The sequence below is a fragment of the Podarcis tiliguerta genome (genome assembly GCF_965153285.1).
Source record: "Podarcis tiliguerta genome assembly, chromosome: 10".
NCBI classification, from domain to species: Eukaryota; Metazoa; Chordata; class Lepidosauria; order Squamata; family Lacertidae; genus Podarcis; species Podarcis tiliguerta.
The window spans coordinates 42,729,166-42,746,676 of NC_139543.1; the positions used below are offsets into that span (position 1 = coordinate 42,729,166).

Consider the following 17,511-nt stretch of genomic DNA (forward strand, 5'->3'; position numbering starts at 1 on the left):
CCATGCCTCCTGACCCCTTGCTCAGCTAGTCCACGGTCCTTGCACCACCACCTACCCACTTCTTGTAGCAAGCAGGACTTTAGCTTTGGCCAACGACTTCTAGAAGAAAAGATGGGCGAGCAAAGATATTGGCATAGTAGGAGGGTGAGGCAACTATAACCTCTCTCACTGGTTCATACTTCTGAAGGAACAAGCATAATATTTAGGTTGGCATATTATCCCCAGTTCCCACACATCCAGTAGAGCATAATGACACACCACTCAGTATAGCGTTATAGCACACAACTGGAAGCGCTCCAGGAAAAGTACCATTAGCCATGCAACACCCAGCTCGTTGGAACTTGTCCCAATCCGCTGATGAAACCCAGCAGGAGCTAGAACAGCCCAGCTCAAAAGGCGTTCCTCATCCCTCAAATTATAGCTCAAACTATGAAAACACATTTTTTAAAAAACAATAGACCATCTGCTTCTAGGCCAAATGTCCAGCATGTATCTCAAGTCATACGTCATGCGTTGTGATACATTCATAATGAATGCTGACAGTAATGAATGTTGATATGAAGTCCCAAATTGGCTTTGGCAAGATGGGCCCAGAACACTAAACAAATATTCAGTTTATCCCAAGTTTTGAATAAGATACCACATTTCATCTAATAAGTTTGGATGCCTCTAATAAGTAAACATTAAGATGCTTTGTCCAACCATGTTTAATAATACATATGATGCCATAAACCACATTCAGAAATAAATTGTGGATAATGTGTATTTTACTTATAGCTGATCACAGACAGATTTCAGGAACCTGAACGCTATTATAGTACAATGTAGCTCTCTCTCAATGAACGATTACATCCCCCATATACCTAGAATTCCCTTCCAGCTACTGTTAAGCAAGCATCTTCAATATTAAATTTTACACATTTACTAAAACTTACTATTCGTGTTCCCTGATGTGTGACTCAGCTATTTATTATTTGTGTATTACAGATGATTCAACTGTATATTGCTTTACATGGTTCCATGTTTGTTCACTGAAAACACGTTTTATGATTAAAAGGAATATGGATCGGTAACAATAAATATACAGTGGTGCCTCGCAAGACGAAAAGAATCCGTTCCGCGAGTCTTTTCGTCTTGCGGTTTTTTCGTCTTGCGAAGCAAGCCCATTAGCAGAGTAGCGCTATTAGCGCTATTGGCGATTTAAGGGCTAAAAACGGCATTTTAAGGCTTAAGGGATTAGCGGTTTTGCTACTAAAATGCTTTTAGCAGCTTAGTGATTCAGAAAAAGGGGTTTTGGAGCAAAAAAAACCTCCGAAAATTTTCGTCAATTTTCATCTTGCAAAGCTAGCCCATAGGGAAATTCGTCTTGCGAAGCGCCTCTGCAAACGGAAAACCCTTTCGTCTTGCGGGTTTTCCGTCTTGCGAGGCATTCGTCTTGCGGGGCACCACTGTACAATGAGCTCAGTTGGCTCTTCTTCTCTTCTAACATGTATACTTGTAATGCCCCCACCAGATGACTCCATTTAGTTTTCAGAGGTACGGTACTTACGAAGCAGTGAGATAGCCCTCCAAGTAACCTGCAGCGTACATGAGGTCTTCGTTGCTTATGGGCTGGTTACCATAGCCCGCTTTGATCTCAAGAACCCCCCATCCTGTAGACTGTACAGTGTCATTATAATAGCCATAAGCATCACCATTCTTATCCAATACATCCTTAACCTGGAAGGTCTTCTCAGTTTTCTGCCAATATACGGTGGCATAGTGAGTATCTGTAAATAATTCAAAGAGAAAATTGGAAAAATAGAACACCATACTGCAAATGGCAGTCCCGTAAAGTACTGGATAACTCATTTCAATAGGAAAATATAGATCCATGGGTGGTTCCTTTTTTAAAAAAACAAAACATATATTTATTTAAGATTTATTGGTTTACTAAAGTATGTGCAATGTCTCTTTTTTCAAGTTACATTTTCTACAGATCAGTTTCATTTGTTGAGACATTAGTGTTACTTTAGGAAGAAAAGCGGGAAAGAGGTGGACTGAGTGTGGGTGGGGTCGGGTGGCAATGTTTCTGTTATTCCATGGGTGGTTTCCAAATTACACTCAGAGTAAGGTAAAGGTAAAGGTAAAGGACCCCTGACAGTTAAGTCCAGTCACGAACCTGCGGCTTTACTGGCTGAGGGAGCCGACGTTTGTCCACAGACAGTTTTTCCGGGTCATGTGGCCAGCATAACTAAGCAGCTTCTGGCGAAACCAGAGCAGTGCATGGAAACGCAGTTTACCTTCCCACCGGAGTGGTCCCTATTTATCTACTTGCAATTTGACGTGCTTTTGAACTGCTAGGTTGACAGGAGCTGGGACCGAGCAACGGGATCTCACCTCATCACAGGGATTTGAACCGCCGACCTTCCAATCAGCAAGCCCTACAGTCAGAGTAGAGCTACTTAAATAAATTAACTTCAATTACTCAAATCCATTTATTTCAATAGTCTGGGTATGATTTTGCTGGATATCACCCATGGGACTATTAGTAAATGTGAGTGGGAGAGATTTCCTTCCTAGTCAAATTAGTGCATTAAGAACCGTTGTGTGTCTGGCTGGGTACATAAAACAGATTGTCAATAATAAAAATCCATATTATTATAAATGGTTCTTCTGACAGGCTTATGATAATTCCATTAGCTTATTAGAGCTAGAGAACATATATTTTTTTCTTTTACGTTTGTTGTAACACGGCCATTATTTTCCAGGACCAGAATATATCAACATTAAGAATAATTAGCTCCCCTAAAAAAACAACCCAAAAGGAACAGTGGCTTCAATCGTAAGAATTGCAACAAGATTTTCAATCACTAAATTGGACTTTCATACCTCCCACTTCCAACTGCATCCCCCCCCCCATGCTCTCCTAAAGTCTCTGGCCTATTTGTAGCACAAAAATGTAGGAAATGCATGATCTTTACAAAAACAAAACCACTTTAAAGGATGTTAAAGCTCAGATTTTGAAGTATTTCCACCAAAAGGCATCATCCATGGCTCAGCCTTGGAGACTTCAAAAGGAAATGAAAAAGATGTTTTTGTGCCAATCAGAGATAAACACTCACATAAAAATGTCGAACAATAAATGTTGAGACCAGAGGATGTATAGGCACCATGCACTTACTCTCTACACACAAATTCAGGTTTTGAATTATTCTCTTTGAACTATTTCTGGATGATTGTGTAATTTTATGCTGCTTCAAGGTAGGCCTAATCTGTCACACTGATAGCTACAAGAAACCATTTTGCCTGAACACTTTGACATAGCAAATAAAAAGCTAGTTTCTTTTACCACTATGAAAATGTTCCTATCTGATTGAAATAAGGTAACTTACTTTCTCTGTTCTCAACATCTGCATTTTCCAATCTCCACAGTATTCTTGTACCTAATTTTCTCATTAGTATGCTCTTTGTTACAGCATTTCAGTTTAATACCTTCACACACCAGGAAGCACATTTTATGTGACAAAACCACTTGAGAGCTTTTATCTTAAACATTGTGAAATATGCTACTATTTAAAAACCCATACATAAACACACAAAACAAACAACTATACTTGGAAATAAATTCCATATGAGCCTTGCTTGTTCACGGACGCCCACAGAAGGCTTTGCTAACCTTCAACAGCTATTTCTAATAATGAATTGTAGTGTTAACCAGATCTGGCCCATTTAACTAGGAATATATCCAGACTTTAGCTGCTATGTTGCAGGATACAATCTGATGTAAACCAAAGTGACAAACCTATTTGAATTGATACCAGGGCCGGCCCAATACATTTTTGCACCTGAGGTGAACCCAAAAATGGCAGGGTCCCCCATGCCAGGGAATCAGGGGTGAGTGAAGATCTAATTCAGTAACTAGTGGGGAATAAAGATTTGTAACTGAAACAAGAGGGGAGTGAATATCTACGTCATAAATTGGGGGGGGGGGAGGTGAGAGATGAACTAGACTTGGAACAAGTGGTGGTAGGAAGGAATCAAATCAAATTTACCTGGTGGTTGAAGTGAGAATCAAAGACCATTGTGGGGTGGGGCGAGTGCTCTGAATCATGCTGGGCAGGTGCAGAACCCAAAAGATCCCAGAGGGCAGCCCCCTTCATTTCTTCCCTAGGGGTGGGGGGAGACCAGCAGCGCCTCCTATTCACCAAAAGGTTCCTATCAAGGCAACATTTGGGGTTGGGGTGGGGCTGCCACGGAGGAATCAGAACCAGCCTCCAAGGAACATGCCACAGATGTCATTTCCCCTGAAACAGCACTTTGCCTCCTAGGTCCTGATCGATACCTCCAGTCTCTGTTGTAAGCCACAGTCTCAGCAAAGACAACACACACAGAGAGCAAAACCTGGATGATGAGCATCCAATTTAACACAGCATGACAACAACAGAAACTCTTCAACTAACCTATTTATTTGAAATATATTACTTAGGATCTTGTTTAGCAGAACAAATGTTCACATTCAAGGAGGTGTATGGTAATATGTCCTTGAACACAAAGAAATTGGGAGTCATCGTAGGAGGAACTGAGATTCATATTCAGGACGTACACTTTCCCAGTCCACAGGATTGCAGGTCATTCTTTTAATCACTCCAGCCACTAGGTTGTAATTACTCTTCAAGGCAACTCTTATTTAATAGCAAGTACAGGCAGTGATGCATGTGTGCTTTAGGACCCAGAAGAGGGCAGAACAGGGGCAGGATGTAATGGGGCTTTAGCAACCTGATGCGCATAGGGCCCAGGAATGGAACCCCTGCACAAAGTGGCGGGCACCTGTATTTAAGTTCAGGGTTTTCTTTCCAAGAAGCACTTCAGTTTATCAGCCAACAACATTCCAAGAAACAATTTGATAACTTCTCCTTAGTAAGCAGTGTTTCTCAGCAACTTTTGTTAAATAAACCATGCACAGAACTTTGTTCAGTTCAAGCAACTCCAGCCTCCAAGTATTTCAAGTCTTTTCTGACAAGTGTTGCAATCTTTTTCTTATTCCAGAGAGAACGCTGAGGGACCCTGGTTTGATTTTACACATCTTTCTTTCCTTCGCTCTCTCACAATACACCAAACAGTGTATGATGATGTTTGTGGTTTGATTGTTTTGCTATCTTGACAACAATACAGTTGATTCTTAAATAAAATAGATGGAATGATGATAATTTAACATAGCTTTTACATGAGAGCAAGCTCTCCCAGAAGTGAAAACAGTCTAGTCTTGAGTCCTGCCGCACCAAATTTGCTCCTAAATCAGGGCTGACTCACTTGTGACCCTCTAGATTAGGACTGCTATACATCCAGAAGTCAGACATAGCTGCGATACGACTGTTGTAAATAGCGGACGGAAATAGCTGGAATGTCTGGGAAGTGTAGATTTTGGCCAATTTTCATAAAATTAGCTCAAAAACTAAAGAAATAACTTGCACCAATCAGAGCTACAGACAACTTCAGGTTCACAGTAGCTGACTGAAAGTGAAGCTTTATTTAATAATAATAATAATAATAATAATAATAATAATAATAATAATAAATTTTATTTATATCCCGCCCTCCCCAGCCGAAGCCGGGCTCAGGGCGGCTAACAACAATAAAACAGTACAAACAACACTCTAAAATCATTCATTATAAAATTAATTAATTCAAGCCACTGGCAACCATTGGGCCAGAGCTCAATGTTTCACTTTCATCATATACTTTCTCCAAGGAGCTCATGACTGTGCAAATTATTATTATTGTTTATTAAATTTGCATACTGCCTTCATCAGAAGATTCCTGGGCAATTCACAACATAAAAATACAAAATACATGGTAATAGAAAAACAAACCAATAACCCCCTCACAACACATTTTAAAAGCCTTAGAATGTCAGTCAGCCAAATGCCTGGTTGAAGAGAAACGTTTTTCCTTTTACATCTACCACAACAAGGTCCCAGTCTAAGGCTTGTGTGTAAAACTCACACACAGCACGCTCTCAGTCTGCTTATAATTGCTTGTAAGCATAACCTGATGTGTTCTTGCCTCCAGGCTATCACCAGGCAAGATTTGAGCAGTTATAAATGAAGGTGAGGAAAGAAAGAAAGAAGAAAACATGAAATGTTAAGATGACTGTGACAGCAAAGTCTTAGAGGAAAAGGAGGCAAGAAAATGAGGTAAATCAACACCTGCTTAACCACAAATACCATGGGGTGTTTTCTCATTGTTGTTGGCTTTTTACCGTACTGTATTACTAAAAAGCCTCTTAACCTTTGGAACTTAAAAAAAACAACCCAACTGGCACAACAAACTAAGGCAATTAGATATGGGACGACTAATAAGGCCTCAGACACACTAAAACAAACACACTCAGCTTTGACTTGAAAGTTTTTTTATGGTAACATGCATTTTTGAGAAGATCTTCTAAAAAAAACCCCACCCTTATTTTAAAAATACAGTAGATTGAAAAGTTATCAATAAGAGAAAAATGAAAATAACAGAAGAAAATGCATCCAGATAAAACTAGAGTAGCCAATATAAATTTCCAACCCTCAGTTCTGCTTGCAGATGTAATGGTAATGAACTTATTGTTGTTATTACTAAATTCAGAGGGTCATTTTGTTGCCAGCTTTATAACTGCACCTCAAGGTTACCTGATGTTTCTGTCTGGCAAAGCTGAACCTTCCCACAGTTTACATATGGCTGGAGTTTGTTGATTAACTTTTATAGTTATTTCAACTTAACTACAGTAAACTTTCTCAACATTTCCTGTGAAGGCAGAACTGTTTGGCTGAGCAATTCACGTTGCCTTCCATTTCAAAAATACAGATGATGTTGCTTCTTTCGGGCAACCTAAGAACAGCAAGCATTCTCGTTTATTTTACCTGTATTTTCTGATCCCCAAAACCAAAATTACTAGGTGGGATAATAACAACTTTTAATTTCTATCAGGCGTGAGGGGGCTATTTTCCAACCAAGTATTAATAATTAAAACATTTGCCATCTTGCTTCGCTGACACAGCAGTGAATCGCTGGATAGGTTGAATGGTGGCAAATCTATATTAACAGTCCATTTGTATTTTTTCATCTATTTTCTCTGGTACTTCTGTTTCAGAAGTGAATGCCTATTCACAGACAAGGGAGGGCCCGCTACAGAAGCCAGCTCAGGTTCAGCCTCTGAGGCAATTTTAACTGGCAGGGCAACATAATTTTAATCAACATGTGTTAATGAGTTTCTCTTCAGAAAGATATTTTCAGGTTGGAAGGAAGGAAGGAATACTGGACTAAGTTCAAGTAGCTGCCATGAACTGGTAGGACAATGGGGAAGAGGAAGAAGATCCTATCGAAGGATATAGCCAGGACTGGGACACGCCAGGGCAAGCTGGGGATGGGGAAGGAGAGTTTGGTGTAGGAAGTACTCGTGGGGTGACAGAGGATGACAAGGGGATGGGAGTCAGTGCACATGAACCAGAGCATCAGGATGCATCAGAGGTTCCTATCTCCATAAATATGGCAGGCTCTGAGGCGTAGGGAGCAGTAAGAGGAGTGCTCCAGAAGGCTGAGGCAGACAAAGGCCCACAGCCCTGCTCCCTACCTGGCCAGGTGGGGCTCACTACCTCTGGGAAGAAGAAGTACAGTGATACCTTGGTTTAAGAACGGCTTAGTTTATGAACAAGTTGGATAAAGAACACTGCAAACCCGGAAGTAGGTGTTTTGGTTTGTGAACTTTGCCTTCGAAGCAGAACATGTTCCACTACCTGTTGAGTGTGTTCCATTTGTAAACTGAGTCCCCCACTGCTATGGGAAAGCACGCCTTGGTTTAAGAACAGTCTTCTGGAGCGGATTAAGTTCGTAAACCAAGGTACCACTGTATGTGATTCCTCAACCGGAGGAGGCTTGGAGCAGGTGAGGGTCACCTGCCTCGTCAAGCCCAGATGCTGCAATCAGCATGCAAAGTATAAAAGGGAGGCAGAGCTGAGGTGATTTGTCTGCTCAGCTGCCCATGTTGGTCAGACCTCAGTGTAGATGTGCCAGGATTTCTGAAGGACTGTGCTTCAGGGTAGGTTACAAAAATATCACAATTAAAAACAAATAAAATTTACATTAAAAGCCTAAAATAAAACCACCAAACAACAGCGCCACAGAACAGTGCACATCAATGCAGGCTTGTTTTTTTTTGTTAAGGTACACTGCTTTATAGATAGAACTGCTCCACCTTTTTTTTAAAGCAGGGTTCCTGTGCCTTGAACACCTGCAGGCAGAAATCCAAATGGTACAGCTTTTCTTCCTATGAAGACATACTGATGGAGAAAGCTGCACTTTTTGGATTTTTTAAGACATGGATCCCTGCCAGAGAAATAGCTGCATATCTAGACTTAGCATAAATTTAATGTGGTTCAATTTCTATCCTCCCTCTAGTTCTTCTTGCAAGGGCGTGGACACTTTTTTTCTGGCAAGAATTGCACAGCTAAGCATATTCTACATGTATTTCCCACCCTCTAGATATTCATCTAGATGCGCAAAGTTATGCAATGACACAAAGTGTACACAAAAATGGAAAAACAAGAAAAATTGCAAACATCACCCTTAGACTCAAAGGGAATGGACAACAAATGAGACCTAAGGAGATAACAACATGCATTCCAGACAGGTCACAATGTTCCATTTGCAGGTTTTCCATCTACACATATGTTAAAGTGTGATAAACTAAAGAAAGAACTATGTTCAGGATGGTAGCACTACTTTGACACTTATTTTCAGCTTATTGTGGTAATCTTAATCCTATCCAGATAAATATACAAGTGCTTCAAATAAGCACTAACAAATGGGAGGGGGAAACTTTTTTTTTTTTTTTAAAAAAACACCTTTTTAAATCTTCCTTTTTGGTCAGTTGTATTTTTTAAAGTGTCAACTTTGATTTCAAAAACATGATCAGAAATCATTCTTCCCAAAATCTCTTTGGTTTTAAAACTTATGACAGCAAAGGAACTAAATGGTTTCCCTTCCCCTATCTCCTTTTAGAGGAAACCATTTCTGAATTGGTGAGTAGCCACAATTGCAGAACTTGCTCAGAGCTACCCGTTTCACTTTCTGCCACAAAAAAAACACCCTGAAGTTAAAGGACAAGTTTAACATTTGTCATCTTCAGAAATGCATAGTTCCTTTCTCTTATTATTACATTATTTGTACACATTAAACAAAATTTTTGTACCCTTTCGGAAATTGGATGTACAGGCAGAAATGACCGATGGTGCCAAATCAGATATTTCACTGAGCATTTAAGTAGCTCAGCTAACTATCCATTTACCTACATTTGTACAACATTGAGTTTGCCAAATTCTGGCTTCAAAGCATTCTGTAGCTTTATTTATATTGGCTCATCATGGTTATGATTGCAATTAGATCCGCTAAAGAGGGGTAAAGGGACCCTGACCGTTAGGTCCAGCCGCAGATGACTCTGGGGATGCGGTGCTCATCTCGCTTTAGTGGCCAAGGGAGACGGTGAACAGCTTCCAGGCCTATTTATCTACTTGCACTGTGACGTGCTTTCGAACTGCTGGTTGGCAGCAGCAGGGACCGAGCAATGGGAGCTCACCCCATTGCGGGCATTTGAACCACTGACCTTCTGATTGGCAAGCCCTAGGCTCTGTGGTTTAGCCTACAGCGCCACCTGTGTCCCTTAAAGAGGGGTAACTGGTGAACAAATGGAAAAAGGTTTCCTATCCTACTTGTGGGCTTCCCTGAAGCATCCAGTGGCTGAAGTTTCCTTTTTCTGAGGTGCTGTGAAAGCACAACTTTTTCAAGACTACTGTATGACTTCTTTGCCATGTTCTAGTCCCACTACAGTAATGTACACCCTTCGAAGCACTTTCTCCCCCTCAAATAATTCTGGTCACAGTACTTTACCCCTCACGGAATTACAGTTCCCAGCAACCCTTAAACTGTAGCTCCAGAAATTATTTGAGGCAACTAATGTGCTTCAAATATGCTTTAAAGTTATAGCGTGTACATTGTCTATGTCTCTGCTGAAGCACTAGAATCAAAGAGTTGGAAGGGACCTCCCAAGGTCCATTCTACTGTCAAACAGCGCTTACTGTCAGAAAGTTGAGAAAGCCAGGCTTTTGGAGTTGGCATGCACCTGTATCCAAAAGGTTAGCATGCCCTTCAAAGGAAATACAAAGTGAGACATAAGAATAATATGGCCAATGGAAATATGTTGATATGCCATAATATTGTATATTAGATTATTTTTTTGAAGACAGCAGCTCTAAAGGTGCGTCCAAGTTGTTTGGGCAATGTTAAATAAAGATTTAAAACAACAGAGACAGGAGGGGGGAATATGTTGAGGCAGAAATTGTGCAAGAGTTGCAGCAACTTCAGTTAATAATTGCCAGAATAGATGGGGGCCACAAGTAAACTGTATTGGTTGAATGTATAATCAAATTCACTATGCCAGCTTGCCCATTCACCCATAGAATTAATACACCAGCAGTACATATTATCTGCTGGTGTTCTGATTCTCCACACAGATGGGCCAATTTGCATGGTGGACCACAAGTGAGGTATATATGTGGCTGCTGTCACATCTCTTTCAGCTCTCATTAAAGCTGAAGACTGTGCAACATCGTTAATTCATAGCTTCAAATGATTCATGCACAGTTTAATAATATATTCCAAGATTACAAGCACCATTGTTAATGCCATGTGATAGTTATGATGACGATGTGCTATAAAAATACTTTACATTAACACAGTACAGTATGCTAATATTGGAATCAGTGGCTTTTCTTCTATTTTGCAAGGCTTCTTTTAAAAGTCCAAAAATACAACTTCATCTACAAGGCAATAGCTCCTACAACGCTAATATTTCCAAGCTTTGATGTGGGCTCTTGAGGCTTTTTCATAATTCAGAAAACAAGAGTGCCCTGATGGTGTCTCACATCCCTTAAGTGTTGTGTACAATTTGTTCTCCGACTATTAGAACGAGCAGCTGAGGAGTGGAAGACTTTATGCAAGCTATGCAAGCAGCTTTGCTTAACTGCAGCTTATGCCCGCATTTCTTTTTACTGTTGGATGCCACTTTTCGATCCATGTGGCCTGACAGCCGCTAACGTACGAACATTAAAAGTTACAACTACAAGGAGAAACGCCTTTTTGTAGTATAGAGTAAAATTACCATTGATGGTGGTGGTGGTTGGAGATGTCTCATTTTGGGATCAATCAAATCACACACACAAAAACACACACATCCTCTTATGACAAGACATCGGGTCTTTCTTGAGGAACAAAACAGCTGCATGAGTTTGGAGACCCTGCAGCGCCACAGCAACCTAGAGAGATGCCATGCACCCCCGACTCCTCCAGGCGAAGCCCCTTTGCTTTTCAAATATTAGAACCTGGGCAGCCTCGACCTATCAGCGCTCGGCGCCGTTTCAGCTCCGAACGAGCGGCGTCTCCGTGAGCATTTTTTAAAAAATGTTGCATCTCTTTCAGCAAGGGGCAGCGGGGGGTGAAAACAAGAGACAGCCTATTCCAGAAAGGTGTCCGGCTGCTACTCCCCCCCTCCTCCCTTGGAACCGGGTTTCCCCTAAACGTATCCTAGTACCGAGCCTGAGCAGGCTGTTCCCGGGCACTTTCCAAACACGCGTCTGTGGTCTTTCTCACCTGCTCGAGTTTCTGCCACGGCCCAGAGAAGGAAAAGCCCCCAGGAACAAGACCACCACCGGCTGGAGGAGGAGGAGGAGGAAGGGGGCGGGAAAGAGGCGCCGCCGCCGCCGCCGCCGCCGCCGAGCCGGGCCATGCCGAGTCGCGCTTGGTGTGTTTGTGTGTGTTGTCTCAGACGGAGGCGGCCCCGCGACTTGGCAACTTTGGCGTCCTCAGTCAGGGCATGGCCCGCCCTCTGCCAGCCCCGCCGCTGCCCCGGGGTAGCCACAACAGGCCCGCCCTAGCAGGCTTGGCGGGGTGGGATTAGAGAACCGGGAACGTCGCCATCCACCTCCTCTCCCGCCCCGGGCTTTTTCGCCTTTTTCATTTCTTTGTATATGTTATTATTAGTTGTACAGGGAGGCTGAAGGCCGGTCAGGCGCAGCTGGGAAGAAGGCGTTTCGCTGGGAATGAAACGCACGGTTTGTGGTTTCCCTCAAGTTACTGAACGCGAAGGGATTCGCCCCGCGTGCGCTTTCGCTTCCCTGTGGTAGTTGCTAATCGGAGTGGATAAAATAAAGTGTTTTAAAAGTGGGTTACGAACCACCCTTCCAAACCCTACTAAGGCGTGCTTAAGAGATCGGGATCACATTATACGGAATTAGATCTTATTGAGGTGTTGTTAAAAGAGTGGTGAAAAATATGGGTACAGTATTTCAAGTTCTCCAAAGCTATTTTTCAGGCTATATACTCTGTGAGTAAGTAAGGCAAGCACAACACACGCACACACATGAATGAATATATGAAAGACTCGGATGCTATCTTTCTGCAATGTTTCCAGACCAAGGTAGTTTACAAAATGTGACAAAATATCCCACCCGAAAAAAATCGGGGGTGGGGATAAGATGCTGAACAGTATGATGAAAAGTGCCAAAGTGTGTGGTTTGTAACTTGGAAGTCAGCTGCACTGAGTAATTTCCATTGGACTCAGTGGGGCTTATTTCTTTCTATCAGACTGTATTATTAATTAGGTTAGCTGGCTGCTGGATACCAAACATCTGATATGCTAGCAAGACTTGAGATTAATTTTAGGTGGTGAAGTGAGAAAGAGCTAGTAAAGCCAGATCCAGGTAGTGTTACCCATTGGCTGGAGAGCATGGAAATTCATCTTCTTACAATTGTAGAGTGGGATAACTTTCTGGAAAGCTAAACTTGTATTTTATGAGAAAAACAAAAAATGCAGGTAGCCATGCTTCTCTGTAATACTGTATGTTGGGGTTGGAGTTTCATTTCTTTTTAAAGTCCATTTTGTAACAAATTGAGATCATTTCTAAATTTTACACACCACACCAGAAAACAACTATTGTTCTACCAAATTAAGTAGGAATTTGAAACCTCTCAAGTTTAAGACCATTCTTTCATTATCGAAATCCATAACTCACTAAACATGAAAAGAAAAAAATATTGCTTTCTATAGTATCTTTGTGTGTACAAACCTCTTTTGTGCTGTTATATTGTGAGACACCCAGCATTTTCAGTTGTCCAAACAGCACATGGATTGGCATTTTCTGAGAAAATATCCCAGTCATGTGCTCTATAAAGAAAAGAGTCTCCTATCAAAGTTCCACTCTAAAGACACCAAGCAATCTTGTGATTTAGTCCAGAGTCAAGATCAAAGGACATTTTTGTTCCAAAGGTTTGTTTAGGTAGTGGTATTTTTAATCCCCAACTTCATGACCGTTAAGGGAAAAAATCAACTCACGGTCAAATAGATTTTCTGCTGTGTGGGAGGTGCTGTTCTGTTCTCAGTTGCAAGGGGCCAAAATGGTGAGTATATGAATGTAGAATGATGTGTACAAACCCATGGTTACCATTCTAATTTCCCTGTAGTAAGCTCACATGTGGGTCAGGAGATCATTAGTTCAAGAGTTATCCACACTGGACTTCTGCCCCAAACTGATTTTACATGGAACCTGTGGCAGGAAGAATGCAGTCTGCTACAGATGTTACCCACAGGAAGTGCTGGTATGCCTTATTTCAGGTATTAAGGATAAAAGTCCTACTAATAAACAGTGACATGTGTATGCAGTTATGGTTTTGTTTTCTTAAACCAAAACAAGATTTTTCAGCTATAGATATACTTTATTTCACAACAAAGCAACTTTTCTTGTTTCACACTTCTCTAAATTACAAGTTCTTGTCAAGGCAAAATAGATGTGCTATTACATTGTAGCTTCAGTTTATGATTTACAGTGACAAATACAGATGAAAAAAATGTTCATCACACTATATGATACAGCTATGGAGTTTGTTCAATTTAACTGCTTTCTGCTTTCAGTTATTTGTTCCATTGCAGCCTTTGCCCATGATATTGAGGGTTACTGCCAAATATATTCAGGTACGCTATCCAAAATGTCATTTTTTCTGGCTTAGCATATTTATACCCATGGACTGTGGCTTAAATGGGTCTCTAATAATTGAAGTATAACGTGACTATAAAACTTTATACTGGCTAGAGTGTGACCCATAGTCAGTTTTATACAGCGCATGTACTGCTTGCTTATTTGTTTTCTGTAAAACACTTCCCCCAATTCTCAAAGTGGCTTACAGAATATTTGTCAGATGCAGTCTTCCCATACCTCTAAATTACACCAGACCTCACTCCAGCTGTATCCATGACAATGTGGCTATAGCAAGAACGGGACTGCCCTCTGACATCCACTGTACCTTTATCATAGTGCAAAAATGGTATCTGCATTGTGCAGGTGCCTGCTTTGCTGTCTTCCTTCACTGCTACTTTAGCCCACAAGCACCAGACTGGATGTGAAGGGAGGTGCCCTCAGGGGAGCTGCCCTGTTTTCTTCCTCCTCAATTTTAGGAAGCAGTATATTGGTAAAGCTTCCAATTCATCAAGAAGCATCTTGCATTGAGCCATTTGCAGTTTTGCCAATGTAGTAGAAAGAATGTTCTTCCCGCAGAATATTAACTACAGAGGACTCACAAAGGTAGGATCACATTTCTGTCCTCAGTCCACCCATACAATACTGCAAATATGTAGGTTGTGTAAAATTTGTCTTATATTATTTAAATCTAACTTTCAAGGATTCTTGGGTCGTGCTCTTTATCCAGTTTTACAGGTAGGTACTGGTTTTTTCTGAAGCCAACTGCAGGTATTCCAGAGTGCCTTTGCGACAACTAGGCACACGTGTAATCTCTCGCACCTGAAATTCTTCTGTTTGCTTTTTCAGAAGACAATTGGTTATCATCTCAGCAAAGTCAGCTTGCAAACGCTGCTGATTCTCCCTGGAAATAGCAGGAGAAAATTGGTTTAAGTGACTCAAGAGATATATTTACTGTGATTCTTAATTATAAGGCTTTCAAAGATTCTTCTATTCAACCCTCCTTACTTGATATTTGAAATGCTGAAGGCCAACTACACGTTATTCTGGAGCTCTCTGTTTGGAGCTCTTGATGGAGAATGTGTCAGATCATCACTGCTGCACTGCAACCAACTTCCAAGGACTGCCACCTTCCTTAGGAGTTCCACTGCCATTACTTCCTTTGAACCTTAACCTCTGGTCAGAAAGGTCCCAAAGGTTCTGGGATAACCACAAACCAGGACATGAACAAGCACCAACTATACCTGTAATCCCCTCGTAATTGCAGGGTGACTCCAGCCTGTCCTTGGTTTACACAAGTAACATAAAATAGTAATGCTGTATGAGAGAGGAATACCCCCTGAGCCTACAAAGCCAACCAGTCAAAATCCCAAACAGAAGAAAGATTTATTTACAATCAGAGAGCAATAAAAACTGGGGGATTATTTAGGGGCAAACAGAGATCAGACAAAGAGCGCCACCACAAACCAAATTTAAAGGATAGTTTCTATCTACTATTATTGTTGTTTAGTCGTTTAGTCATGTCCGAATCTTCGTGACCCCATGGACCAGATCACGCCAGGCACTCCTGTCTTCCACTGCCCTATCTACTATGCAGCGCCTAAATTCTCATAAATCAGAATGCTAGTGAAGGCCAAGTTGGATGTTCAAAATTTTCCAAAACACACGATTGGATTTAAAAATTCTGTGGACCAAGAGGCGAGGCATGCTGGGGCAGCTGGATCCTCCAATCATCTTATGACCTCAAGAAACGGCCCTGAGGTTTGACATGTATATCAGTTAAATGGTGTTTTGACACCTCCATAGGGAGCAGAAAACAAAACTGCAGATGAGTAGTGGAGGAATGTCACCCATCTCTGCTGCTACACAGAACAATATAGGGAATTTCCTGTCAAGGATGAATGTGGATGCCCAGTATGTAGGATGGAAGCAAGGTAGAAATGGTGCAACTTAACCATTTTCACAGATAACCTCCTGGTCTAATTCTTATATTTATAATTCTTATTTATATAGGGACTAAGCCCAGGGCTCCAGTATAATGGAAATCTAACCCCCTCTCTCATGTCACAACCCCAAGCTAAGTCTCTTTCTCTTCAGCTACAAGTGTTTTTGCTCTGCGTTTAGCAGCTCAGATATATTGTGTGATCTGGACTGGGGCCACAGCCTAGTGAGAGAGGATTAGATTTGCCCTACTTAAGAACATACCTAGAAGTGCCTGCTGTATTGGGTCAGGGTGCATCTAATCCAGCATTTTGTTCTCAGTGGCCAACCAGATCTGAGTGTAATGGCGCTTGCAATTCCCTATATAGTATCTGGTATTTAGAGGCATACTACCTCTGACAGTTAAGGTAGAACACAGTGATCCTGGCCATTGATAGCCATATCCTCCATGCATTTGTTTACTCTTTTAAAGCCATCCAATTTGGTTAACACTATTACCTCTTGTGGAAGCAAATTCCATAGTTTAGCAATCCACTGTATGAAGTAGTGCTTTCTTTTGGTTAACCTGACTCTTCCAACATTCAGTTTCATTGAACTCCCCTGAGTTCTAGTATTATGGCAGTATGCTAGTGACACTCAGCTCCATATCAGAGGCTTAGCTGGACTTGCCTTGGACATGGATAATATCCCTTACTGTACCAAGTCAAGCCCAGCCAAAATTTAGCTTCTAGATCTTGGGAGAACAGCTGTCAAATTTTATTCTCTGTTTCCTTTACTCTTTCTGTATCTTCGATTATTTGGAATATAAAATAGATCAATATCATCAATATATCAACTACATTAATATAGGAAGCCTATTATTGCAGATATTCAAAGTAGTGAAGAATTACCGTATTTTTCCGTCTATAAGATGCCCCCATGTATAAGACGCCCCCTATTTTTAGGGACTCTCAATTTAAGAAAATGGGGAGAGAGCTATCCATGTATAAGACGTTCCCAAATTTTGGACATTGTTTTTTAGGAAAAAAACCTAGTCTTATACATGAAAAATACGGTACTTAATATTTCAACTCTATAAAAGAAGAAAAATAAAAAGGAGAGTGACTGGGAAACAAGTGATACAAGAGAAAGAAGGAAGGCTCAGCACAGAAAAATGTAATAAACATTCCAAGAATTATAATCCGACACCAGTGTCACTTGAGCAAAGGATCCCATTCCCCCTTCCTTGAAATAACCTCGTATGAACAAAGCTGTACCACTCATAAATTAAAGGCAGAGAAGCTTCCTGAAAAACTAAGTAGGAGCACACACACATCAGCTTCAGTGGTGCATGTCAGTACAGTAGTACCTCGGGTTACAAACACTTTGAGTTACAGACTCCGCTAACCCGGAAGTAGTACCTCGGGTTAAGCACTTTACCTCAGAATGAGAACAGAAATCGCGCGCCAGCGGCCCAGCAGCAGTAGGAGGCTCCATTAGCTAAAGTGGTACCTCAGGTTAAGAACGGTTTCAGGTTAAGAATGGGCCT

At 41.3% G+C, this 17,511-nt stretch overlaps 2 protein-coding genes and 1 long non-coding RNA gene across 5 annotated transcripts in view; 1 reads left to right on the forward strand and 2 right to left on the reverse strand.

Annotated features, from left to right (window-relative positions):
- The window catches only part of PLBD1 (phospholipase B domain containing 1), a 26,429-nt gene extending 14,312 nt beyond the window's left edge, over positions 1–12,117 (reverse strand). The window contains exons 1-2 of one of the 2 annotated variants that reach the window (XM_083400303.1): positions 11,665–12,117; positions 1,550–1,769 (exon numbers count right to left, since the gene is read on the reverse strand). In XM_083400303.1, the coding sequence (XP_083256429.1) occupies positions 1,550–1,769; positions 11,665–11,800 (356 nt within the window). In that variant the 5' untranslated portion in view covers positions 11,801–12,117. Of the gene's footprint in view, positions 1–1,549; positions 1,770–3,374; positions 3,454–11,664 lie in introns of those variants that run through there. The other variant, XM_083400304.1, reaches the window with a different exon arrangement.
- On the forward strand, positions 3,577–14,041 carry LOC310658441. Of its 2 annotated transcripts, XR_014502314.1 has the most exons (4): positions 3,577–4,610; positions 6,052–6,176; positions 8,419–8,484; positions 13,982–14,041. It is a non-coding gene; the product is annotated as an uncharacterized lncRNA (long non-coding RNA). The 2 variants fall into 2 exon arrangements; XR_014502315.1 differs by lacking the exon at positions 3,577–4,610 and having other exon boundaries at positions 5,843–6,176.
- The window catches only part of GUCY2C (guanylate cyclase 2C), a 46,597-nt gene continuing 42,850 nt past the window's right edge, over positions 13,765–17,511 (reverse strand). The window contains exon 27 of the mRNA XM_083400291.1: positions 13,765–14,946. Within this exon, the coding sequence (XP_083256417.1) occupies positions 14,775–14,946 (172 nt within the window). The 3' untranslated portion in view covers positions 13,765–14,774. The remainder of the gene's footprint in view (positions 14,947–17,511) is intronic.